General features: G+C 43.4%; 1 protein-coding gene across 1 annotated transcript; it reads left to right on the forward strand.

Moving 5' to 3' along the window:
- Window positions 1-733: 733 nt before the first annotated feature.
- On the forward strand, window positions 734-27,322 carry slc44a4 (solute carrier family 44 member 4). Its single transcript, XM_056297999.1, has 22 exons — window positions 734-773; window positions 14,245-14,293; window positions 14,504-14,577; window positions 16,425-16,503; window positions 16,760-16,859; window positions 18,140-18,271; window positions 18,537-18,597; window positions 19,102-19,222; window positions 19,940-20,023; window positions 20,580-20,692; window positions 20,962-21,084; window positions 21,387-21,486; window positions 22,688-22,780; window positions 23,032-23,134; window positions 23,632-23,891; window positions 24,244-24,338; window positions 24,637-24,740; window positions 24,847-24,920; window positions 25,087-25,157; window positions 25,481-25,575; window positions 25,793-25,877; window positions 26,443-27,322. Exons 1-22 carry the CDS (start codon window positions 734-736, stop codon window positions 26,559-26,561), a joined length of 2,175 nt encoding a protein of 724 aa, XP_056153974.1. The 3' UTR covers window positions 26,562-27,322.
- The last annotated feature ends 601 nt before the right edge of the window (window positions 27,323-27,923 follow it).

A 27,923-nucleotide genomic window follows, 5' to 3' on the forward strand; every position in this document is an offset into this window, starting at 1 on the left:
ATCGAAGACTTTTACAATTATAGATACGTTTTGCAGCTCACTTTTTTCTTTTTTTCTTTTTTTTGCATAATGAGCAACGTGCTTTTTCCTTCCCTTTGACTCACAATCCGTTAGGGTTAAATCTGGTTTCACCTGGCAGAGATTAGCAATATTTGAGAACAGAGGGGAAAATTATATGTGACATGATGATGCATTTCATTTAAAGCGGAAAAGAACCACTTTATTGTTCCAAAGGGAACTTCATGACGTGTACCAGTCAGTTTGAATTAAAGAAACAAAGCATTATGATAATTTACACAAACATGCAATGTCTACTATATATGTAATTGGGATTATTATACGTGATTTACAATCATACTAATCAATCATATACCAATACTGTTACACTTTTGTACCAAAATATACACTATACCTTACTACTACTATTATACTGTTAATAAATACAATGCAGAGTCATTGTAGTGGTGTCATTGGGGATAATGGTGGTAGGGCCATCCGTCTTCCTGCAACAGGTGTACTTGTGACGTCACAGCCCAGTCACAACGAGGCAGCAAGTTTTCTACTCTTCCTCCAAGACTCCGGAGAGACAAGGGGCACCGTGTCGCCGAATCTCTGTCTTTAACTAAAGGTTTTAACTTTTTTTTTTTATTGCCAGTGTCATTCGAGGACTTCTTTGTTTCTTTCTTTCTTTGTTTTGAGATTCGGTAACTGAGCTGAAGGGAAGGGGGGGGGGATGGGTAAAAAACAGGAGAACAGTTCGGACTCCGACTACGGTGAGTTGGTAATTTCCCTTTCCTTGTATTTTTTCAAAATTGTGGTTATTAATCTAAAGTTGTTGGTCTCGCGAAACGTGGGATTTTTTCCCCCCTGTTTTATTATGAGTTCATTTCAATTGGTCGCACGACTTGGATCATTAAATGGTAAGGTAACATCGTCTATTAATAGGTTACTTTTGTTTTTTCCCCCAACATGACTTTTTTTTTAGGCTTCTTGCGTGTGGAAGTATAATTATGCGTCTTCGTTAGCCAAAACAAAAAACGATGGTAGTGATTATTTTTTCAAATATTCAAATCAAAATCACAATGCAGTTCCAGCGCATAGAAAACCACTCCTCGTCCAATTACTGTGTAGCCACACATTAGTTAGGAAAGGAACAATTAAACAGCCTAAAATGAACAGAAGGGGAGGTATGTTGTTGCAGCTAGAAAAGCGCTATATAAAATGCAACTTGATTGATTGACTGAAATCTTCAGTTAGTTGCATGTCTGATGATTTTACAACGTCGCTTCCAAGAACCGAGTAGTACGTATTAATTTCGTTGTGCTGTATGCTGAGTATGTTGAAAAGCCCTGGTGCTCGTAGGTGTAACCATAATAAAAGTTAAGTGTTTAAGATGTGATGGACTATATCTTATGTAGGAAGCGCCATCTAAAAGGGATCGGAGACTGAAAGGTGATGACAAGGGAGAACGTAGCTAGGCAGCATCGGATGGTGGTCTGTAGGATGACTTTGGAGACCAAGATGAGGAAGCGAGTGAAGACACAGCCGAAGATCAAATGGTGGAAGTTGAAGAAGGAAGACTGTTGTGTGGAGTTTAGGGAGGAGGTAAGACAGGCGCTGGGTGGTAGTGAAGAGTTGCCAGACGGCTGGGCAAGCGCTGCAGAAATGGTGAGGGAGACAGCTAGGAAGGTATTTGGTGTATCATCAGGACAGAGGAAGGAAGACAAGGAGACTTGGTGGTGGAATGAGGAAGTACAGCAAAGTATACAGAGGAAGAGGTTGTCAAAGAAGAAGTGGGATAGTCAGAGAGATGAAGAAAATAGACAGGAGTACAAGGAGATGCAGCGTAAAGCGAAGAGAGAGGTGGCAAAGGCAAAGGAAAAGGCGTATGGTGAGTTGTATGACAGGTTAGACACTAAGGAAGGAGAAAAGGACTTGTACCGATTGGCTAGACAGAGGGACCAAGCTGCAAAGGATGTGCAGCAAGTTAGGGCGATCAAGGATAGAGATGGAAATGTGCTGACAAGCGAGGAGAGTGTGCTGAGAAGGTGGAAGGAATACTTTGAGGGGCGGATGAATGAAGAAAATGAGAGAGAGAGAAGGTTGGATGATGTAGGGATAGTGAATCAGGAAGTTCAGTGGATTAACAAGGAGGAAGTGAGGGCAGCTATGAAGAGGATGAAGAGTGGAAAGGCAGTTGGTCCTGATGACATACCTGTGGAGGTATGGAGATGTTTAGGAGAGATGGCAGTGGGGGTTTTAACTAGATTGTTTAACACAATCTTGGAAAGTGAGAGGATGCCTGAGGAGTGGAGAAGAAGCATACTGGTACCGATTTTCAAGAACAAGGGCGATGTGCAGAACTGTAGCAACTACAGAGGTATAAAGTTGATCAGCCACAGCATGAAGATTTGGGAAAGAGTAATAGAAGCTAGGTTAAGAGGAGAGGTGATCATCAGGGAGTAGCAGTATGGTTTCATGCCACGAAAGAGCACCACAGATGCGATGTTTGCTTTGAGAATGTTGATTGAGAAGTATAGAGAAGGCCAGAAAGAGTTGCATTGTGTCTTTGTAGATTTAGAGAAAGCATACGACAGGGTGCCGAGAGAGGAGGTGTGGTATTGTATGAGGAAGTCAGGAGTTGCAGAGAATTATGTAGGAGCGGTGCAGGATATGTATGAGGGAAGTGTGACAATGGTGAGGTGTGCGGTTGGAATGACAGATGGGTTCAAGGTGGAGGTGGGATTACATCAAGGATCGGCTCTGAGCCCTTTCTTGTTTGCAATGATGATGGACAGGTTGATGGACAAGATCAGGCAGGAGTCTCCATGGACTATGATGTTTGCGGATGACATTGTGATCTGTAGCGAGAGTAGGGTGCAGGTTGAGGAGAGCTTGGAGAGGTGGAGGTATGCACTGGAGAGAAGAGGAATGAAAGTCAGTAGGAGCAAGACGGAATACCTATGCGTGAATGAGAGAGAGAGGACAGTGGAATGGTGAGAATGCAAGGAGTAGAGGTGACAAAGGCATATGAGTTTAAATACTTGGGGTCAACTGTTCAAAGTAACGGGAGTGCAGTAGAGAGGTGAAGAAGAGAGTGCAGGCAGGGTGGAGTGGGTGGAGAAGAGTGTCAGGAGTGATTTGCGACAGAAGGGTACCAGCAAGAGTTAAAGGGAAGGTTTACAAGATGGTAGTGAGACCAGCTATGTTATATGGTTTGGAGACAGTGGCACTTACGAAAAGACAGGAGACGGAGCTGAAGGTGGCAGAGTTGAAGATGCCAAGATTTTCACTGGGAGTAATGAAGAAGGACAGGATTAGGAACGATTATATTAGAGGGACCGCTCAGGTTGGACGGTTTGGAGACAAAGCAAGAGAGGCAAGATTGAGATGGTTTGGACATGTGTGGAGGAGAGATGCTGAGTATATTGGGAGAAGGATACTGAATATGGAGCTGCCAGGGAAGAGGAGAAGAGGAAGGCCAAAGAGGAGGTTTATGGATGTGGTGAGGGAAGACATGCAGGTGGCTGGTTTGACAGAGGAAGACGCAGAACACAGGAAAAAATGGAAACGGATGATCCGCTGTGGCGACCCCTAACGGAAGCAGCCGAAAGTAGTAGTAGTAGTAGTAGTTTAAGATGTTATGGCCTGGTGGCCTGCCCAGGGTGTCTCCCCACCTGCCGCCCAATGACTGCTGGGATAGGCTCCAGCATCCCTGTGACCCTGAGAGCAGGCTAAGCGGTTCAGATGATGGATGGATGGATGGATGGATGTTTAAGATAGCCAATACCAAGCGCCATTTTTGAATAGACCTTTAGCATAGCAGAAAGAGTTAGCATCAACCTAGCCTTTTCTCCGTACTCCAACGCCACCTCTAACATGGAAAAGCTAACAAGACTTTCACACAAACCAGCTTGATTTTTTTTCCTCCCATGAAAAGAGTCAGTTTTCCTGACGCGGTTAAGGCATGGAGAAGGAAGGAAATTGAACCTTTTACATAAAGTGAACCTGCCTGACACCGTAAGACTTGCATGACCTGAATTAGACTATGCCACCATCCTATGTAGCAGTGTTGTGGTCACTGAACCTGTACCAGTGGTGATTTTTACGCGTGCAATTTTGCAGTATTTGATGATGATGATTTATTTCGAACATGTAAATAAGCAGGATATAACATATAGATGATCTGAATGTGATCTGAAGTGATCAACAAATCCACACATCAACCTCAGCGAACAAATCTCCGCATGCATCACATTATTATATGTTCGAAAAGGAGTCGAACAAAGGATATAACATACAGATAAGCCATTGCCAATGATCTGAAGTGATCAACAAATCCACACATCAAACTCAGCGAACAAATCTCCGCATGCATCACATTGTTATATGTTCGAAAAGGAGTCGAACGAAGGATATACTTGTTTTTTCCTACCCCTTCTCACCTACTCTTAAGTTAATTCAGCTACTATACCTTTCAAACGCAATTCCCACTGTACTGTATAGTTCTGTTTCAGTGCAAGTTGTGCTGCACAATACAAACTCAACTATTGTGAACAATAAGAGAGGGGGGGGGGCATCAAAAAGACATGAGAGAAAGAGGACAAAAAACACAACATCCTAATATCATGTACCAAGAATAAACAGATCTCAGTGCTACATACAACCCAAATATCCACTCGGTGTCATAGAAAGAAAAATGAAAAACATTTAATAAGAAATGTTTAGAGATAAATGATACATAGGCAGTTAACACAACGCTTCGTCGTCCCTATATCTTTTGATAATCAGTCCTTTGTACTTGTTCTTGAACTGTGTAATGTTTGTACTTAGTTTGAGTTCCATGCTCAGACTGTTCCACAATTTTACCCCACAGATTGAAATGCCCATGCTTTTCAAAGTTGTACGAACACATAATTTCTTGAAGTTTAATTTCCCTCTCAAATTATATTCTGTATTTAATATATACAGCAGATTTACATCATTGTGTGTTCCTCTTCCTACTTGGCTATTTACTTTTGTTGTTTGCATTCAGTCTGTTGATTGAGTCATGACTCTATTGACAATCAGGGAGTTAAAGGGAGGCTAGAGTAAGCAAATCCTCCCTAGTGGTAAATACTGTGGTTTTGATCTCATTTGGATAGGCTGATGAGAAAAAAAACATTGAATTGAAGGATTACAAAGGAGTGTAAAAGAGGTGTTAGACATGACAAGTTTGCTAATCCGTTGTCGGGAGAATTGACCTGATCACTGGTGAAAATGTCAGTGAATGTTGTGTGTCATGAGGCCGTCTGTGCGATTCACTGCTGCTGTCAGAGTGCTTTGTGTCTGTGGATGCTAAATAAAGATGAGTCTTTTGGTTTTACAAGGTCAAATTGTTTACTTGATAGAAACTGTTTCACATTCTAGAGGTCAAACATTTCACTTCCTGGTCAGTGCCTTTGTGTTGCTGCCAGAATGGGGAAATCAATCTGCCGAGTCTGTGCAGTCTTAATCGTGTCAAGGCTGTAACCTGTAAATCATTGACCAGCAGAGTCACCAGCAGAAAAGTGTAAAAAGTCAGACTTTAAAATGCCAGTAAAGAGAAAGTCAGCAGCTGTTTTGAACCTGTCTCTGCCAACTGACATTTTTAAAACATGGAAAAAGGGGTCTAGATCAGCATTTCTCAGTGTGTGGTGCACCACCCTGGGGGTCACAGAGATATGACAGGGGAGCACACATGACTGGGGGGGAATATAGTGCAGAACTACTGTTTTGATGTTGGAATCTTTTTCACGGTGGAACAATCACTGAAATGTGCTTTCATTAGACAGAGAGTCTGTAGGTTCACAGAATGGAGAAATATTTGACAGGGATGAAAAGAAAGACAGGCGATGCTTCCGAGACAAACAAGACAAAGTGCTTAGCTGACGGTCATCAACCAAAAACCAAGTTAAGAAAATATGACGAAGCCTATCTTGCTCTTAGGTTCACAGTGAATGTGGTGGGAGATGAGGAGAGACCAGTGTGTATTTTATGCCTGAAAATTCTAGCAGCTGGTAGTATGAGACAAAACAAATTAAGAAGACACTTAGAGACATTACACCCCAGTCATGTCAATAAGCCACTCGAGTTCTTTCAGAGAAAACTTGGTGCATACCATCAGCAGGAACATTGCTTTGTAAAAGCTGCATCAGTGAACATCAAAACACTAATGGCATCATACAAGGTCGCATACAGAATTGCCCAGTGCAAGAAACCACACACAATAGCAGAGGAGCTCATACTTCCCACGGCTTTAGATATGGTGGCAACTATGTTTGATGAGACAAGCGCTGCAAAATTGAAGGCTGTTCCTCTATCCCGTGATACAGTTGCAAGATGTATATGTGACAGTTCAAATGACCTTGAAGAACAACTCATTGAAAACTGAAAGACAAATGTTTCGCCTTACAAGTGGACAAGGCTACAGGACAGCAATAAAGACTGCTTGTTTATTGCTTATGTTGGCTTTGTCATGTCAGTCGCTGTGTGAGGATTTGCTGTTTTGCAAGTACGTCCCAAGTAGAGCGACAGCTGATGAGCTCTTGAGGTTTCTTGACTGCGACCTGACAGAACGTGGACTGAAATGGGAGAACTGTGCGGGTGTTTGCACGGAAGGTGCACAGACCATGGCAGGTAAAACAAAGGGATTGCAGGCATTAATCAAGAGGGTCTCACCAAATGTGCAATGGACGCACCGTGTCATACACAGAGAAGCACTAGCATCTAGACAGATTAGCCCTGACCTAAACAAGGTTTTGACTGATGTTGTTAGCATGGTCAATTCCATCAAAACAAGACCCCTGAGAGCGTAGTTTTTCTCTGTACTTTGTGAGGAGATGGGAGCTGAACATTCAGCTATGTTGTTTCACAGAGAGGCTAGGTGGCTCTCGCGAGGTAAAGTGTTGTCGCGAGTCTTTGAGCTCAGAGAGGAAATTCAGGTGTTTCTGGAGGAGGAGTGTATGCATCAAGCTGCAAACAAGTTTAGTGACGAACAATTTCTGATGAAACTGGCCTATCTCAGCAATATATTTGGAAAGCAGAATGAATTAAATCTTCAGCTTCAAGGCAGAGACAAGCACCTTCCTCACCTGGCAGACAAGATCAGTGCATTCACTCGAAAGCTTGAGATGTGGGGCAGGTGACTTGATCAAGGAAATACTGGTTTCTTTGAGAATATGAGTGAATTTTTTTGAAACCAGGGCTTCTGGAGCCACCACAGTGTTTTCGTGTCTAAAGGAGCACATCTCTTCTCTGAGAAGATTCTTTCAAAAATACTTCCCAAACAACAGTGCTCAGTATGACTGGGTAACAGATCCATTCAATGTAGCAGCACCTGCTGATTTCAGCTCTGCTGAAGAGGACCAGTTCATCGAGATATTTGACTCCACCCTGAGGCTGAGCTTTACAGCTCAGACACTGAGTGGATTCTGGCTTGGTGTGCTCTCCACTCATAGGACACAGGATTGTGGGCATTCTGCTTCCCTTTGCCACACCCTATCTCTGTGAGATGGGCTTTTCTGCTGCTGCCTCACTTAAAACAAAGTACAGATCTAAGCTCAACATTGAGCATGACTTGAGAGTGGCAGTATCAAGCCTGCAACCCCGTTTTGAAAAGATGTGCAGTGCAAAACAGGCTCATCGCAGCCACCAATGCAGTGATAAGACTTGAGCTCTCACAAATTGACTTGCTCATCGTTTTTCCCAAATGTCTGCATTTGTTCTTTTTTTTGCATGTTGAACTTTGTTATTGTTCTAGCAAAGTGATTTTTAAATTTTATTTCATTTTTCTGTTTTTGGAAAAGCACAGACAGATGGAGCAATCTAGTGACAAATGTCACAAAAGAGGTTTGATAAAGATGAAGTGGAACTTGTGTTTGTTATTTGCTCAACAGAAATTACTGAAAGAAAAAAGAAAGGAATGTTCAAGATCTTGATGTTATTAAAATAAATTTAATCTTGGCCCATTTTGTCACCATTTTGTTGGGGTGGGGGGCACGAAAATTTTTCTTCCTCCAAAGGGGGGCATGACAGAAAAAGTTTGAGAACCACTGGTCTAGATAAAGAGGCTGTAGCAGAGCAGATAGGGGGCCGAGGGGTTTTCTGACCCTGGGCCCACTGAGTGGGACGGCCTTCTGTAAGACACTGGTGGCAGGCAGATTTCTTTTTCCTTTTTTTTTCGGGGAAAGGCACAAAATAATGAAGCATAGTAACATTTCAGTCACACAGTTACATTGCAGTTAATTTCTCACATATGCCCTTTGTACGGTCCGAGGGTTTTCAAATGGGAGAAGGGGGTAAGCTAATTTTTTGCCTGCAAACATTAGTAAGAGTTGAATGTACATTATCGCTTGATTGGCGTGATTTATGAACTGATTGTTCTTTCCTGCTCATTTATTAAGAGAAGCAGAATAATACTGACAGCACTATCTGTATAGCCTACATCCACATATCATTGCATTTTATTACTTAAAAAATCCCTGTTGGAGCCCTTTCCACAATAGCTTTCTGCTCTCCTTATATTTTATTGGTCTAACATAGGATCCTACATGTGTCGCTTAAGTCATATGGGTCTCGATGTCTTTGATACCCCCATATTACACAGGAAATTCAAGGGCAGTTGATTGCAATATGCATTTTCTCCTGAAAGTAAGCAAAAGCACAGATTTTCTCCCTCAAAACACTCCATGTGATGAGGTCTCTTTTGTCGACTTCATCAAGCAGGGCAATCGTTTCTACCAACCTAGGGTTATAGAAAAAAAAACTCCAAAAGTGTAAAAAAAAATGGTTTACCACCTCTTTAAAGTGACCATTCACCCCAAAATCAAAAATACTAATTTTTCCTCTTAGTGCTATTTATCCATTGAGATCATTTTGGTGTGAGTTGCCAAGTTTTGGCGATATCGGCCGTAAAGATGTCTGCCTTCTCTCGAATACAGTGGAACTGGATGGCACTCAGCATGTGTAGATCAAAGCACCAAAAACATACATTTGGAAAAACCCCACAGTAATGTCTTCTTTCCAGGAATCATGACCCAGTTACTCAAGATAACCACAGACCTTGTTGTGAGTAGTTTCATGTAGGAACAATTTTCTTAGACCGAACTACACCTAATAGTTTAACTGGGTTCACAACGAGTGAATTATTTATCTGTTTTTGTACAATCTGTTATCATGTCATAGTAGTAAACCCACTGCTATATAAACCCACTGGCTTATATTTGGTCATGTGTGACCAAATTGTGATCATACATAACACTTAATAGTTTTGATGCTACTGAACTTAATCAAAAGACTACTCACCTTTCTGGAGTGACACAAAACAAAAATAAAAGAAACCCCCAAAAAAAGTATGAATTGTGGGCGTCCAGGTAGCGTAGTGAACTAATCTGTTGCCTACCAACACGGGGATCGATGGTTCGAATCCCTGTGTTACCTCCGGCTTGGTCGGGCATCCCTACAGACACAATTGGCCGTGTCTACGGGTAGGAAACCGGATGTGGGTATGTGTCCTGATCGCTGCACTAGCGCCTCCTCTGGTCAGTCGGGGGTGCCTGTTCAGGGGGGAGGGGGAACTGGGGAGAATAGCCTGATCCTCCCATGCGCTACGTCTCCATGATGAAACTCCTCACTGTCAGGTGAAAAGAAGTGGCTGGTGACTCCACATGCATCGGAGGAAACGTGGTAGTCTGCAGCCCTCCCCGAATCAGCAGAGGGGGTGGAGCAGCGACCGGAACGGCTTGGAGGAGTGGGGTAATTGGCCGGATACAATTGGGGAGAAAAAGGGGGGGGGGGGAGTATGAATTGTGTCCCATGTGTGGGACCTATTCCATAGGCTTCACTGGGAGGGTCTCTGAGGGGTTATGTAAAGGTCACCGGCTGACTACATAGTGTGGGAAATGGATGGAAGACAGCACTGCTCAGCTTCCAGTGGACAGATGTGGTTTATACTTCAAAGAGTAAAGGACCCACACAGATGTTAAACAGCTAAACCCTGGTCAGACTTATAGGAAGATGGGGAGCGGTGTCGCACCGTAGCACTGGCACCTTCAGTTCCTCCAAACCACCATCCCCGTCCTCTTCATCTACCCACATTTTTCTAAACATTTTTCTAAATGCCAGTGGGCAGAGAGAAGATGCATGCTTTATCAAGGTCTGCACACCCCGGCGCCAGCTGACACATGGACATCCGTGTGATGAGCTGCGAATTCTCAGAACGTTCTTTTTATTTCACATCGACGCTCTCGCAGACTCATATTTTCTATGGGGAAAAAGGCGTTTGCTTGAGGACACCAGTGGTGGTGGTGTTGGGGAGTTGAAGGTGTCAATGCTCCGGTGTAACACCCCATCCCAGCTTCTCATAAGTCGACCCAGAGAGTTTAGCCAGCAGTGCTCATATCGTATCGGTCTACAGCCTTGCTCATGCTATACAGCAGAATTTTTCTTTAACGTTCATCACACGTCACACTGCGCAATGTGACGAAATGAAAATCTTGAGATCAGCCTGTTGCGATGATGCATAAATTACATTTGTCTGTAGCAGCACATTGTGTGTGAGGGCTATAACCTGCTGAACCTTGTGTGTGTGTCACCCATGTAATATGGGCTTCGGTGTCTCTGATGCCCCCTCATTATGTAAGCATTGATCCTAAAGTGTGTTGTTTCCCCTTGGAGGAAGGAAAAAGACTTTCTCCCTCAAAAAGACGCTGTGTGATGCGGTCTCTGTTTTGTTGACTCTGTCAACCAGAGCAATCACTTCTATGCCATCCTAGGGTCATACTAACATGTTTTCAGTTCCAAAAATGTAAAATAAATAAATAAATTAAATTAAATTTAAAAAAGGGTTACTACCTCTTGAAGGAAGTCTACACTTTATCTGCATCGTATTCAAAAACAGAGCATTTTCATTTGTCTGTCTTTGAATTTGTGGACGAGCGTCACAACATGTTTATTCTTCCCCCCTCCCTTTTTCTCCCCAATTGTATCTGGCCAATTACCCCACTCTTCCCAGCCATCCCAGTTGCTGCTCCACCCCCTCTGCCGATCCGGGGAGGGCTGCAGACTACCACATGCCTCCTCCGATACATGTGGAGTCGCCAGCTGCTTCTTTTCACCTGACAGTGAGGAGTTTCACCAGGGGGGACATAGCACGTGGGAGGATCACGCTATTCCCCCCAGTTCCCCCTCCCCCGAACAGGCGCCCCGGCCGACCAGAGGAGGCGCTAGTGCAGTGACCAGGACAAATACCCACATCCAGCTTCCCTCCGGCAGACACGGCCAATTGTGTCTGTAGGGACGCCTGACCAAACCGGAGGTAACACGGGGATTCGATCCGGGATCCCTGTGTTGGTAGACAACGGAATAACCTGGTATGCTACCCGGATGCCCCCAACATGTTTATTCTAAAAGGGAAATGGTGGGGTAATGTGTTTTGATTTATTTACTTACTTACTATGTTTTTACATTTTTTGGACAAGTTTTGCGATATATTGTTTGTAATATGGCATTTTGAGAGTATATGTACAGAATGTGCATGCCCATATACTTTGTGGTTTATATGTTAAATGCAGCGACACGGAATCCAAGAAACATGTCTCTGAGGACAATAAAGTATGCCTTGTCTTTTCTTATTTAATGACACCATTACGTGCCATCTCAATATAAAAATCGGCTCACCCCTGTCCTTTTCCCTTGTGTAGCCAGGTAGTTAATTTAAATTATCTCCCACTTAAGATTTTCTGGGGGGGGGTTCATATTTGCTTGTCAAGAAAATTTTTGATTTACAATTAATGTAAGAACATTTGTTAAGATACCTACACGTCAGGAATGAAATGTGGCGCACCTCTAAAGAAAATGATTCTTTCTATGAGAAAAATTATTAATCCAGGAAACGAGCCGTTTCACCATCAGCGAGAAAAACCAAAGTCTGGCCCGTGTAAGTTAATTGTTTTCTTTAAACGACTTGGCCTATGACATGCTTGATGCAGAGTGAACTGATAACTTCCGGGATGCTGAATTATTGACATCAAGCATCGCACCCTCAAACACATGTACCTTCTTTTTTTGGGGGGGGGTCTCATAATTTTAATCTTTGTCATAATTCTGAAAATAGAGAATAATTTGCTCTTCTGACACCATAGCTCTCAGTCTAAGGTCTATTTGCAGCTCTCCTTACAGGGTAATCAACATTTTGCTGGTTCAAGCCATAAAAATGTTCCCTTAGCCGCCCTGTTCAGGGGGGTCAAGGTCTTGTAGGCGGTAAACCCCCAGAGGGCTCTTGACAGGCTCGTAATAACGCTAACCTCTGTTGTTATCATCAGTTGGGATTATGGGGAGTCCATTTACAGAGCAGTTTGCTCTGAATAGACAGCACTGTGACTTAGCAGGGCTGAAATCAGATACTTGTTTGCATCAGGCCGATAAACAGGTTTCTTCAGCGAGGACCATTCTCATTTGCATGGCAGTGTGCACAGTGATGTGAATAAATGTGTGTGTTGTGCCTGCCACATTTGTTTAGAAACTAGTTCACAAGTAAAGTTTTATTCATAATGATGCACACTAGTCACATTAACCCTTCTGCAATTGTGTGCCAGTGAGGATAATATTGCATTTGCTGGTCTCTGACAGGCTCAATATGCATTGAGCCGTCAGTAAAATTTCCATCCTCAAGGACTCGAGAGCTGGAGAGCATGCTCAAATTTGCATGTGTTGAATAAACCCAGGGTCAATATGTCATTCTTGAAAATGGAAGAGTCTAAAAGGAAGTGCTGTCAGGGAAATGCAGTAGTTGCTGTTAGCATGTGACATTTCCTGCCAAACAAGAAAAGGAAAGTAATTGATCAGACTATTAGAGGTGGAATGTTTCCTGTTAACCACATGACAAGCAGGCTTTCTGAGGGCCAATGTTTCTACAGTCCCATCAATAAAATCATCCCCTTTTCTCAAAGCCACCTTTTAGATTCAAATTCTGTCAAATTACCCGTTTGCCACTTTGTCTCAAAGGCTATCATTTTTTTCCTTTGTAAATTCTCTCTCCATCCCATAGTCTACATTTCTCAAGAACAAACCCAACTTGGTTATATTAAAGTCAACATAGTTAAGATTCATCACTATGTTGACAATACTGGGATGGCATCCAGCGCTTTACCTGTGCCCCCGTCCATAGGGTTAGTGGTTGTGTCAGGAAGGGCATCCGACATAAAATTTTGCCAAATCAGTATGCGAATTGACAAGATCATACTGGGTCGGTTGAGGCCCGCATTAACAACGGCCAGCATTGCTGCTGTGCCCTCACAGGGTCCTGATGGAAACTGTAAAATCTGCAGTGGCGAATCCTGAAAAACAGGGGAAAAGCTGAAAGAAGAAGTGAAGATTCATTCCTGCACACAAAGTATATGAAACACAATATGCTGTATGGATTAAACATCATGCCCATGCATTTGTGTGTTTGCTCTTGCTCTGTGCACGAGAACAAAGTTCTAACCCGAATCTTGTTCCAGGAAGTGACCCTTGGGCATTGCCTTACTGGGATACTTTCAAAATTGTGGTATACTGATGATACTGTAAAAAAAAAAATAGTCAGGTGGTTTGTAAGCCATAAAAACTATCATTTTTGTTTTCGCCCCATCAGTTTCCTCATACACTTGCAGAGAACCAAGTATTGTTGTCATTCATTAACTCCAGAGGATCACAACAAGGCTCCCTCTCGTTGCTTAGCAACAAGCCCAACCTGCTCTCCTAGGGAAACACACACACATTTGTAGGACCTTCCACTGTCTATACAAACTCCCTATGAGATCCAGCTCCGTCCTCGAGTTGCACTCAGACAAGCTTAACACTTTCATAATTTTAACCCTAGCCTTATTCATACCTCCTACCAATAAAAAGCAAGGGCTTGCCAAAATCACTGCAATTTCCACAAAAGTCCACAACTTCTCGTCATGAGCACACACACACACACATATTTGATAGATGCTGGATAGTCCAAATTAAGTGCCCTGATGCACTCATTATAATCTGTCCTATAAGAGCACATAAGGAACTGAGAAAATGTCAAGCAGTTAGTAGGTCAGGAGAGGTTGTTTTATTTAGTGCAGCTGTGAGACTCCTGGCAATCAAGTGGTCAGATATTTATACTCCTTTGAAAGCCATTAGTGAACCTTATCCATGCTATGTGGGATTGATTTAATTATTGTTTCATTGCTTTCTTTCTTTTTTTCCCAGGAGAATCTGCTCAGTTTGACCCCATGTTCAATGGACCTATAAATAAAAGGTGAGGCTCTCTCACTGCAGCACTCCTGAAGTATCCACTAATCACCAAACCTCGGTACCGCTGTGAATGTTGTGATATACTATGACTGTCTGTATGTTTTGCCTCAGAGCGGATGTGTATTTGTTCAAGGGCCTATTTGTCAGCCCAGGGCGCGTCTTTAATGTGAAGCTCTGAGCACTCACTCATTTTGCTTTATCATGTCTCATCCAGAGGTTGCACTGATATCATCTGCTGCATCTTGTTCATGGCGGTCATCCTTGGCTATGCTGTGGTTGGGGTTTTTGGTAAGACCAACCTGAGTCACACGTCACCCTGCAGTCCTATATCTCCTAATCATTCACACAGACATACTCCCTCTCCACTCTGCTTCTCCAGTTATGTGGGCTACACCTTCCTGCTCTCATTTTTTGGTTTGTCCCCTTCCATGGCATCTCAGTGCATTATTTTGCTTGCTCTCTCTCTCTCTTCTCACATTCTCTCATTAAGTTTGTGACATTTGATAACAGCCTCCGTTTGTTCTTGTCACTCTTCCTGAACGACTCTTGTGTCCCACAATATCCTATGGTGCCAGTTTGAGTGCCAGCGCCCTCACAACAGATAACAAGTAGCTTCTCCCGCCCCTTTCTCAGCCATGCTATCAATGGCTTGTGCTACCACTGGCTTGTAAAATATATATGGGTTTTTTTATTATTTTTTAACTATTCAGATGCTAAAGATTACCACAAATACTAGTTTTAAAAATGAATGCGACAGGCATGGGCGTCAGTCCATGAATACTGGGATGGCGTCCAGCACTTTACCTATGTCCCCATCCATAGGGTTAGTGGTTGTGTCATCAAGGGCAAGACCATACCAGATCGGGTTAACAACGGCCGCCATGGGTGCTGTGCCCACACAGGGTACCGATATAAACTGTAAGATCCGCTGTGGCGACCCCTGTAAAACAGGGAACAAGCCGAAAGAAGAAGAAGACCATGTTTTTAAAATGGGGGTGCTCTAAGAGAACCTCAGCGAATGGTCTTTTCCTCATGGACCTTTATCAGGTGTTGTCATGTGGCATGGCTTCACTGATCCCTCCGTTGAATGCTGATACAAGTCTGAGAAGCTGGAGAAATAACTGGTGGCAACAGACATCCCCACTTCTGTTCTGTTTAAGTGCTTACTAACCACGTAACCACATACGGGGAGAGTAGCAGCCTCCCTTTCCCATAAGTGTACCTCAAACACACCCATTTCTGTTATCCACATCCATTTTTTTTCCTCGTCACAGACCATCTGGCAGATAGGTTATCAGATTCTTGACATTGTTCCCTATGGGTTTTCTACCATACCAAAAAAGTCCCATATGCTATGGTTCATTAGCTTAACACCAAAAAAAAAAAAAGAGATGTGTGTAGACATCTTATGAAAGCGACTCATAGTCATCCCCCAGAAATCGTCACATTATTGATATAATGGCATTCAGTCCAAAATACAGTGATATTGGATTTTTGTCAATATTGCCCAGGCCTAGCTATAACAGATGCTCTGCATGCATAGATGCAGCCAGTATTGCCCTCTCATCAAGGAGATTCCCACACAGAGGACCCGTTATCTTATCTAATATCGCTTATCTAGCGGTCAATAGGACCGCCTGGTCAGGAATGAGGTCACAGGGTGTACGTTATGAGTCAACAACTTGGGACTGTTTCAAGGTAAACAGCCATTTCCTCCACGGGAGACAATATTGCTCAAAAGAGATGGGATGGTTACTGTCGATAAGATGCAAAAGTTTTATCTAGCATAGTCAGTTAATGGATCCATGCCCATCAACAAGCTCTTAAAAACATGAATAGTAATAGTGGTCAAGGAAAAGCCGAGCAGTAGCATTTGAACAAGTAAGCTTAGTACAATAAATCGCAGAGCACTGTTACATGGAGCTATCTAGAAATGCATAAGGGGACAAACAATGCAAAACTGGTAGAGGGGGATGGTGTAAGGCATGAAGTATAGCTCCCTGTTAGTGCCAAACATGTATGGGTAAATGGAAATATGCATCTGGGATCAACCGGTAATAATGATTTCCTTTTACTGCGATCCACTTACCGTACTCACTGTGTTGATATCTGTGTTAAATGTGTTTTCACATCAGCCTGGGTCTATGGCGATCCCAGACATGTTCTTTATCCACGAAACTCAACTGGCTGGTTCTGTGGCATTGGGGAGAATAAGTGAGTCATTTTCTGTGAAACAGGATATTGCATTTGGAACTGTAGACAGTCTCTCTTTTTTTCTCTCTCTCTTTTTTTTTGTCTGTGTTTTCACCTAAATTCTCTCTCTTTCTCTCTCTCTCTCTCTCTCTCTCTCTCTCTCTCTCTCTCTCTCTCTCTCTCTCTCTCTCTCTCTCTCTCTCTCTCTCTCTCTCTCTCTCTTTCTCTCTCACACACACACACTATAATCTGGCTGTCTCTTTCCTCCATGTGTCAGAGACCGACCCAATGTGCTCTACTTTAACATTCTCAAATGTGCCACATCCACCAACATAATGGCAACTGCCCTCAATGGCTTTCAGTGTCCCACCACACAGGTAATGAAGCCTACTGGACCATTATCTTTCCCTCTGTGTGTGTGTGTGTGTGTGTGTGTGTGTGTGTGTGTGTGTGTGTGTGTGTGTGTGTGTGTGTGTCATAGACAGGTGACAAATTAAAGTAAAAACCTCAATGCCTGACCCCTACAGTGAGGGGTCCAGGGGCTCTGTTATACTGTGGGGGGCATTTTTCTGCCATGGTTTGGGTCCACTTGTCCTCTTAGAGGGAAGGGTCACTGCAAGTCAATACAACATTTTTCTGAGTTATCACCTTTATCCTATGACGGAACATTTTTTTTCACTCTTTTTCAATTGTACCTGGCCAATTACCCCTCTCTTCGACCCATCCTGGTCGCTGCTCCACCCCCTCTGCCGATCCGGGGAGGGCTGCAGACTACCACATGCCTCCTCCGATACATGTGGAGTCGCTAGCCACCTGACAGTGAGGAGTTTCACGAGGGGGATGTAGCACTTGAGAAGATCACGCTATTCTCCCCAGTTCCCCCTTCCCCCTGAACAGGCGCCCTGACCGACCAGAGGAGGCGCTAGTGCAGCGATCAGGACACATACCCACATCTGACTTCTCACCCGCAGACGTGGCCAATTGTGTCTGTAGGGATGCCCGACCAAGCTGGAGGTAACACAGGGATTTGAACCAGCGATCCTTGTGTTGGTAGGCAACAGAATAGACTGCCACCCCACCCAGATGCCCATGACAAAACATTTCTATCCTGATGGGAGTTGTCTCTTCCAGTATGTCAGTGCCCTCATCCACAAGGCACGAGGGCTCACTGAATGGTTTGGCGAGGATGAAAATGATGTAAATCATGTGCTATGGCCTTTACAGTTACCAGCTCTCAACCCAGTTGAACACCTGTGGGAGAGTTGGACCGATGTGTTAGACAGTGCTCTCCACCACCATCGTCAAAACACCAAATGAGGGGATATCTTTTGGAAGAATGGTGTCCATCCCCCCAGTAGAGTTCAGAGACTTGTATAATCTATGACAAGGAGCACTGAAGCTGCTCTGGAGGCTCGTGGTGGCCCAACACCTCACTAAGACACTTTATGTTGGTTTTTCCTTTAATCTGTCACCTGTCTTTGTATGTGTGTATGTATTAGTGGAATATGTCACAAGTCATTCCCTGTCTTCACAATGGGCCCACCTAAGTCCTATTTTCACTGTCATTAATTCTGTATTTTAAGAAATAACTATAACAAAGACAGAGAAGGTTTCATGTTTTTATGAAATAATGTTGCCCTCTTTTCATTATCAATAGGTGTGCGTGGAAGAATGCCCCACTGTTTTTTGGGTTCTGAGTCCAGAGGCCTACTTCCCAGAACAAAAGCCACAAAAGGTTTTCAATCAAAGCTTCTGTACACCATCCATTAACCTCAGAACAACAGACCTGGTAAGTCCCATCCTGCTGCGATGCGCTAAAGCCACCTATCCATAATGACAGCTTTCATAAAATTTAAGATGCTGAAAAATGGTAACGTTAAGAACTGTCTCGAACGAAAAGAATCAACGGCCCGTTTGGGATTAGGGTTTCGGTTTTGGGATTGGGATTGGTTGGTACACACCACACACTCAGTTTCTGGCAGCCTGATTCGGTTGGTTTTCAGCTGTGCGTGTATGAGATTCAACAATTGTGGTTAACTGTTTTCATCTCTCAGAGCGTTACAGATATTGTGGACAGGGAGTTGTGTCCTTTCTTCTACACACCCACTGTTCCCGGTAAGTGGGACTGCTCATATGACCCGCTGATCTTCCTTTTTCAAGGCGTAGAGAGCTGGGGTGCTGAGCACTGTGGAGAACAAATGACAAATTGTGTAACTGAATCAGAATATCTTTCTTTGCATATTAATTGAATGGATGAGTGGATTGGCTGAGTGTGCACTTTACATATGTGCCCAAATGCTTTTCCATTGATTCTTTCACTGGATATTACATTTATTTTGTTTTAAGTTGTTTCGTTTTTATATTTCAGTGTATTTTCTTGTTAGAGCTGTTATCTTTTACTCTTTTTTTTTTTTTAATTTTGCTGCAGCAGTTCTGTCACTTGATGCCAGTATTGTCTATACCTGTTGTAGGCTTATCTATATGCTACACCTGCAATGAACTTTAATCTGAGCTGATGAAATTCCTATTTTAATACTTTGCAAATTTCAGAGAGCTATGCCACTTGATTATAATCTTAACTATATTAATGGGATTCCCCCCCCCTACCTGGATGTCTAGTGTTGGGAAGATGTTTACCAGATATCACAGCTCTGGGCAAAATCCCTGTCGACTTTTCCAAAGCACCAGGCTTGCCATCAACCCTCAATGACACCGTGAACATGATCAAGAATGGCACTGGGTACGATTCTTTCCTGAACCCATCAACTCATCACAGCGTTGATTATAAACAGTGCTCATGTGGTAGGATGAAAGACAGGAGACGAGACCACTTCTCCTTTTGACCACATAGCTGTGGGGTCGTAGGTCACTACACTCGCATATTTTATACTACAGCTTCCACATTTGCATATAGGGAAACTTCTCATCTGACAAATGGTTTATTTACCACCCCACACTGCTGACATACTCTGGGTATGTGCACATTTAACATGTTCACATGCCAATACACAAACTCTTAAATTAGCATTTCTCCTTTTCCGTTATCACCAGCACAGGGTCCATGACTACGTGAGTTTCTCTAAAACCTGTCAGTGTCTAGCGGCTGCTTGTAGATGTAGATGTAGCGCTGCACTCAATGCAGTCTGTAGCTTCATTATGCAAGACTGCCTTAATTAGATGTTGTGTGAAACGCCTTGTCCAGAGCGAGAGCCTGTCTGTTTAGTGTTCACACACATAGGAAAAGGGATTGGGTTTACAAAACACATACTTTTCAAGCATTTTTATACAATTTTCCATTCTTCATCTTGCTTTAGTAGCTCCCTAATACAATTGCAGGCTAGAGCATTGGTCGGCTAGTCTCTGGCTGTTTTGTGCGGTTTGATATCTACACCTTTGTCAGCTGCTTTCGTTGCTACAAGGGGATACGGTCACTAACACAGTCTCTCTTCCACCTCAGGGACATTGTGAATGGCTTCAACGCCAGGGAGATTGGTGTCCGCATCTTTGAGGATTTTGCGTCGTCATGGCCTTGGATCCTCCTGTGAGTTGGTCTGCAGTTTTGAGCTCCACTCTGCCCTTTGCAGGCAGACCTATAGACAGATATGAGTTTCTTATTCCCCTGAACCACTGTCCAATTTTAAGCACATCTGTCCACCTGTTAAGGTTTGCGTCACACATCATTTACACAGATGTGCAGACGCGATTGGGTAGACGAGTAGTTGGGTTATAAGTACTTTAAAATGAAAATAAATCTGCACCGTCTGTCAGTAACTTATGCGGTTATGATTAGGCGTTTGTGTCTTTGGTTCAGTACATATTTGCTATTCACAAGCTGCTATTGTGCCACAAACTCAAGCCTCCAACTTGTAAATGGTGGATACAGCAAGCTAGGATTTAACTGGTGGATTTAACAAGCTGGACTTTAATCTCTTTGTTTATCAACTCGTGGCTCGCCTTTTTAACTAACTTGCTTTTCTTAACCCCATGTCTTATCATCTGCTCTGTTGTCTCGCTCTCTCCCTTCTAACCTGCTCCCCTCTTTGCCCCCCTCTTTGCCCCCCCTTGTCCTCCTCCTGTCTTCTCTTCTCCTCTTTCAGTGGTTTGCTAATAGCAATGCTGGTCAGCATGCTGTTCCTGTTACTGCTTAGGTTCACTGCTCCCATCATGGTGTGGGTGCTGATCATAGGCGTGCTGGGAGCCGGGGCCTATGGTAAACTATTCAAAGTAGATCTCCACACTTACAGGTGGAGGATAAATAGGACGCATGTGATCAGGTTCACAGTGACAGTAGATTTTACATATTGTAAAGCTACAATATGCAAATGTAGCACACTTGTTTGCTGCAAGCGATATTCCATTGTTGCTTTCAGTATGCCACCATGTATTAGCCAATTCAGAACTACTGATGACACATTATTGCTTGTCGTTCCTTATTGATTTGTGTACTGTTTTTGAACTTTTTCATTTCTTTCACTTTAGGGATTTGGCACTGCTACTGGGAGTATGCTAACTACAAGGCTGCGTCTGCTACCATTGCCGATGTTGGCGTCACCACGAACTTTAACGTTTACCTGCAGGTTCAAGAGACCTGGCTGGCCTTCTGTGAGTCAGATGAGTTTTGAAATGGGTTCAACATTGGAAGCATGCTTGATATCACCACACAGAGGCCTAACGGGATACTTTGGCATGTTGAATTTGGTTGGTTGGTTAGTTTTTGACTTCACGAAAAACATCATAGTGTTAGTATTCTTACAGCAGTGCAGCTAGCTAAAGCATTTTTTTTGAGGATCTTATCATTTTTAAGTTGTTCACTTCTGTCTTCTTAATGCATTTTTCTAATTCTCCTCCTCTCTCTCTCTCTCTCTCTCTCTCTCTCTCTCTCTCTCTCTCTCTGTCTCTCTCAGTGATAATCATATCTGTGGCAGAGGGAATCATACTCCTCACCATCATCTTCTTGCGGACCAGAATCCTCATAGCCATTGCCCTCATCCGGGAGGCCAGCAAGTGAGATTGCTCTGGATATGATATTGTCCTACGGGTTTACAAATTACAACTCAGCCTAACCTGAGCCTGTGCCTGTCAATCTTAAACATACTCTTTCTTTGATAAGTCAGTTAACAAGTTTGTTAATATGTTTGTTAGGTTCCTTTTCAAAATCCATCACAGTTGTTTTTTGTTTTTGGACCCACCCCCCATTTCTCTCCAATTGTACTTGGCCAATTACCCCACACTTCCAAGCCATCCCGGTCTCTGCTTCACCCCCTCTGCCGATCCAGGGAGGGCTGCAGACTACCACATGTCTCCTCCGATACATGTGGAGTCGCCAGCCGCTTCTTTTCACCTGACAATGAGGAGTTTCGCCAGAGGGACGTAGCACATGGGAGGATCACACTATTCCCCCCAGTTCCCCCCCCCCCGAACAGGTGCCCTGGCCAACCAGAGGAGGCACTAGTGCAGCGACCAGGACGTGTACCCACATCTGGCTTCCCACCTGCAAATACAGTCAATTGTGTCCGCAGGGACACCTGACCAAGCCGGAGGCAACACGGGGATTCAAACTGGCGATCCCCGTGCTGGCAGGCAACGGAGTAGACCACCACGCCACCCGGACAGCCCACGCTTGTTTTAATTATACTCAGAGTATAATTTGAACATTTACTCTTTTCCCTCATGTGTTCATCCACATTCAGTGACCAGTGCTGGCTTCCTTTAAGGATAACGCCTAAAACAAAGTATGGAGATTTTGCGACTGTTAAGATTTATTTTGTGACTTTGCAGACAGTTTTATTTCGCGGCATTCGGTGCTGCAGCAGAAAATCCTGAACAGTTCATGTTTCAAGTTTACTGTTGATGAACCTGTACAGATTTACACATTACTGTCGCCGAGTAAATGTCCCTTTTAAATGTTTTGAAAAAGAGTAATGGGGAAAGTGGCTGAAAGTGTTGCAATTTGTTGTGTCCCATTAAGACTTTTTCGAAGTCATGGTTTGTTTTGTTTTGTTTTTTTTGCTTTTTTTTTTTTTTTACCTAAATTTACCCCGTCAGTAGACCTTAAAGTTGGACCTGGCCGTGTGTTCAAGACATCCATGAAATGGTGCAGTTGAAGTTAAACATTGTCCCATGGCATTATCCCTCTGTGTGTGTGTGTGTGTGTGTGTGTGTGTGTGTGTGTGTGTGTGTGTGTGTGTGTGTGTGTGATTTGCAGAGCAATCAGTCACATGATGTCCTCTCTAGTGTACCCTCTGATCACCTTTACTCTCCTGGTGGTGTGTGTGGCTTACTGGGGCACCACTGCTCTGTATCCTTTGTGTGTGTGTGTGTGTGTGTGTGTGTGTGTGTGTGTGTGTGTGTGTGTGTGTGTGTGTGTGTGTGTGTGTGTGTGTGTGTGTGTGTGTGTGTGTGTGTGTGTGCAAGGAAAATGTTATGAAATCATGTTATCTACTCCTTTTCCCGTATCCATTTTAATTGCTTGTCAAAGTGAGCTTCACACATCAAACACCACCTGCACACTCCACCTTATCAGGGGTTCACTTAACAGGGTGTGTGCAGATACCTGGCTACGTCAGGAGGCCCTGTGTACAAAGTGGTAGCGCTCAACTCCACTGAAGATGGCTGTAGGAATATTAATGGCACAATGGACTGTAACCCTGAGGTGAGTAAGCAGACTGACTCCTGGTAATGGCTTATCAGTCAGTACCTATAGGATGTGTCATCAACTCCTATGGACCATCGAGATGTTCGAGCCTCACATTTGCATCCTTCATTGCGACGTTCCCTCACATACTATGGGCATTTCATCATGACTCATTCCCTGTTTTCAGAGGAAGTAAAAGACAATCTTCACATTCTTCAGCTACTCATGTGCGTTTAATCTACTCAATGCATTCGACTTCAACAATGACACATACTGGGGAGTGGTTAAAGTTTCACAATAGACTGAACCTTCCTGCACAGGTGAATGAAAAAGCAACGTTGCGAACCGTTAATATGTTGTGGCCAACTACCAGAAGCAATTACTGATTGAAGTGTGCAATCCAAATACATTTTTTAAAAAAAAGCTGGTGCACAGCAACCCATGAAATAGATGATTGCTTTTGTTCTCACACTCCCTGACCCATTCTCTTCCCCTCAATGCATCTCCCTTCTCAGAACTTTACCTCCAACGACTACCCCGGTTGTTCATCGGCACGTTGCGTCTTCATTAAATACAACGAAGAGGGTCTCTTCCAGAGGAACCTCTTCAACCTGCAGATCTACAACGTGGTGGCGTTCCTCTGGTGTGCAAACTTTGTCATCGCCTTGGGACAGTGCACGCTGGCTGGAGCCTTCGCCTCCTACTACTGGGCCTTTAATAAACCAAAAGATATTCCCTTTTTCCCTGTGTCAGCTTCCTTTATACGGTCCCTAAGGTAGGTTGATGAGTGGCTGTCGAGAGTGTTATGGTATAGGAGGGCAACAGGTTCGCCGGCCTGGACAGTAATGTTCAAATCCTGCTGTGGCAAACGAGTCCAGCCTTGTGAGAGTGCCATTTAGCCAGATTAAACTTTAGAGAACTGCAAAGTCGTATATGTCTGAGGAATATGCAAAAAATAAATAGATAAATTACAGTACTCCCAATAGTTCCTCTTTGTTTACATAAACATTTCAGAGGTAATGCACACTTCATCTGAACCTTGATAACCATGACAGGATTCATGATTCTCCTAACACATTGATCCACCCCTAGAGGGCGCACTGCACCATCTCTCTTCTCATCACCAGGTACCACGTGGGCTCCTTGGCGTTTGGCGCGCTCATCCTGACGCTGGTCCAGATAATCAGGATCATCCTGGAGTACATCGACCACAAGACCAGATGTACGGCTGAGAGACCAAGTCGTTCACCACACACATCCATCTCTCTCCCAAAAGAACTCAAAACATGTATTTGTTTGACATGCGCCGTTACAAAATATACAACTCCCAGCTGAAACCGGCAATGTCAGGTCTGCGTTTTAGGAAACAATCAAAATGGGCTGCCTGTTGAATCCAGGTGGATGAGATTCTACACAGCCTTCAATCTTAGACTAAAGATGATGCCTTTGAGTTCAGAGTGCGATCCATTCATAGTTTCAGATCAATGAGGGGCAAATCGGTGTCTTGCTTTCCTTTCCAGCGGCACAGAACGCCTGCGCTCGGTTCCTCATGTGCTGTCTGAAGTGCTGCTTCTGGTGTCTGGAGAGGTTCATCAAGTTCCTCAACAGGAATGCCTACATCATGGTCAGTTCAATAGCAACAATGGCACAAAAATAAGAGCACCACGCTTTTAATTGCTAGTAATAAATGTACCTTGCTGCATTTCCTAAAAGGTTTATTTCCTTGACAGATTGCCATATATGGGAAAAACTTCTGTACCTCAGCCAAAGATGCTTTTTCGCTGCTCATGAGAAATATAATCAGGTCAGTGCTGAAGTCATACGGGATATGCTGAGGGAGTCCCGGTAAATGGATCCGTTTGCCACCGCTGGTGTGCGTCCGTGGTATTACACATCCACAACATGATGAAACTCTGTATGTGTTCGAGTGCTCGGGTTCCCCCTTGACCCCACGGTGTCTCTTCCCTCAGGGTGGTGGTGCTGGACAAAGTGACAGACGTGCTGCTGTTCTTCGGGAAGCTGCTGGTGGTGGGGGGAGTCGGTATGGATGATGCCGATACAGAAGCCACACGCTAAGACTATAAGAATCTTTTCCGTGTAATGATTTAGTTTCCAAGCAGCACTTTAACTATACGCCACCTGAAATTCTTCAGGAGGTAATGAGACAATGAGTAACACTCTGCCCTGCCTGAGCATTTATTTTCAACATGGCCTTTGAGCAAGGCACCTGAGGCTGCACCGGGATATTCCATCATCTAAATGTCTGAATCAGTTGTCAAATAAGTATTCATGCTCGGTACACTTTAGTCTGAGAAACAATGAGAAAGAAATCTGGCTCTGATTTTTTTTAAATTTTTTTTTTAGGAGTCTTGTCCTTCTTTTTCTTCTCTGGACGAATACCTCTACCAGGAAGCACTTTCCGCTCTGAAAACCTCAACTACTACTGGATGCCCATCTTTGTAAGTTGCAGCCAAAATGAGCGGAGCACGGTGTTGTTCGAAATATGCTCAAGTTTAAGGTTTGTCCTGACACGAAGAACAGAAAAGGAAGAAAGAGGGACATATGGCTGTCGAGAGAACTGGCAAGCAAGACAGAGTGACACTACATCCTGTGTCTTAAGTTGCAGCATTATAAGCTTGACTTGACTGTTTTCTCTCCCCTTCTGTACCATTGCAGACGGTGGTGTTTGGGGCTTACTTCATTGCTCATGGATTCTTTAGCGTGTACAACATGTGTGTAGACACACTCTTCCTCTGTTTCTGTGAGTACGCTGTCCCTTCAGCAGTCAAATTTCTACCTCCGAGTATTTACAAGTCTGTGTTTCTCATGCTTCTATACATCCACACCAAGGTTTACATGTTTGTCGTAGTTTGGTCAGAGGGGTAGTCGGTTCAACGCCGTAGTTTCCAGTCAAAGCCATTGCTGACTTTATAGCTGATACAAGAGCTTCCTTGGTGTAAGCTAAAAAGAAACATCCTTAACCTTATGGCTAATCTGATATAATGGATGAGGTCCACCGATTAATCAGTCTGAAGCTGGCATGGTAAAACGGGCCGACCCAAAATGTGTAGTCGTTGCATTTTTTTTTTTTGTAAACGGGAGGGGAAAAACAGGAACTGAAGTTTTTTTTTTTATTCCCAGCGAGTTGAGTTTTTAGTTATTTTCAAGACAAGTACTCTGACTGGAGTAATGTTCAACTAAATTTTCTATACTATCTCTACTAGTTGCCTCCTTCCACCTATGTCCCATTCCTTATCAACCCATTCTCATTCACTCAGTCCACACAAATGTCTTGATGTCTCTCTCTCTCTCTCTCTCTCTCCTAGTGGAGGACTTGGAGCGCAATGATGGATCAGAGCGGAAACCGTACTTCATGTCCAAAAACCTGATGGAGATCCTCAACAAATCCAACAAGGCACCAAAGAGGGGCAAAGTAAAGGGCTGATGAAGACTTTGCTACCTAACTCAGTTGTAGTCCACTTGGTTCGGACATCTGTGAGTCTAAATAACCGGTTACCATCTTTCCCTGATTGTGCCTTGGGTAGAGACGATGTACAATATGGTACCGCTGATTCTCAGGTTCGTCATTTGTGTCATACAACACTTTGTTCCCAATGGAGTTTACACAAACTCGATTGCGATTTTTGCACTTTTTAAAATTCATATTTTATATCGTTTGGACATTGTAATGTATGAAAACCATGAGTAGTGAATTTGGAGCATCACTGTCCTGCATTACATTATTTCAATTGGCCACAAAATAATTTGAACTCTGGGTTGTTCCGCTTCTGTTTGAGAAAAAGCCTTCATCTCCAACGTTAACATTTTAACGCTGTAACAGCTGCCATTGTGTAAAGGAACAGTCACTTCAGGACAGCTCGTCTTTATGGTGACTTGTATCATTTCATGCTAACTGACCACCAGCAAATGGAAGGATGAAATCATACTTTGTTGAATTACTGTAAAACTTGACCCAGAAGTCTCTTCTCAGCAGGACTGTGATGTGTGAATCTTCAGCATGGAACAAAAACGTTCAACTTCTGAAACAAATACGCGTAGAGCCAGTTGCTATCACTGCATTTCAAATAAGTTTATTCTCAGTTTATGGTGTTTATTTTATTCTAAAGATGAAGGTTTTATAAGAGTATTTTCACTGACGATGTAATAAATAGATTTAAAATGCTAAAATAAAATGTTAAATATGGTGACATGACCCAATTTGTTTCCATCTTCTCTGCCAACTGCTTATGTCTGGCCGCCACTCACTAGAAGTGAACACCCTCCCTGTGTGTGATGCTTTGTAGTACTTCCTGTGTAAGTAGTAGTTCTTTAACAGGACTTCTCTAAGCCATCTGGGATCAGTACAGGATTAACTGAAGTGTTTCTGAGAGCCAGCCACACTGCCACAGCAAAACCCCCATCACACACACACACACACACACACACACACACACACACACACACAGTCTATTTTCATGTGTGAACAGGTGGCAATCTATGCATTACCCTGCTGTGTGCAAAACCTCTTTCAAATAATGGATGACTGGTTCCTCTCCGGTGAAATGAGAAAAGACCCCCTGCTTATACGTTCATTTACAATAAAACTTGAGTGATTTTCCAACTTCCTTTAAAGGAACATGAACTCGTCATTAAAAACAATTAGGAACTAACGACTGAGGCATAAGACTGAAAATAAAGTGCTCGTACAACAAAAATATCAGTTTCCGAAAGTCGGTTTTCAAGCAGACCCCCCCCCCCCCATCATGGGTGATTTTTATGAACGCTGCCACTGAAACCTTTTAAACCA

Source organism: Lampris incognitus, chromosome 18, assembly GCF_029633865.1.
Source record: "Lampris incognitus isolate fLamInc1 chromosome 18, fLamInc1.hap2, whole genome shotgun sequence".
Taxonomy (NCBI): Eukaryota; Metazoa; Chordata; class Actinopteri; order Lampriformes; family Lampridae; genus Lampris; species Lampris incognitus.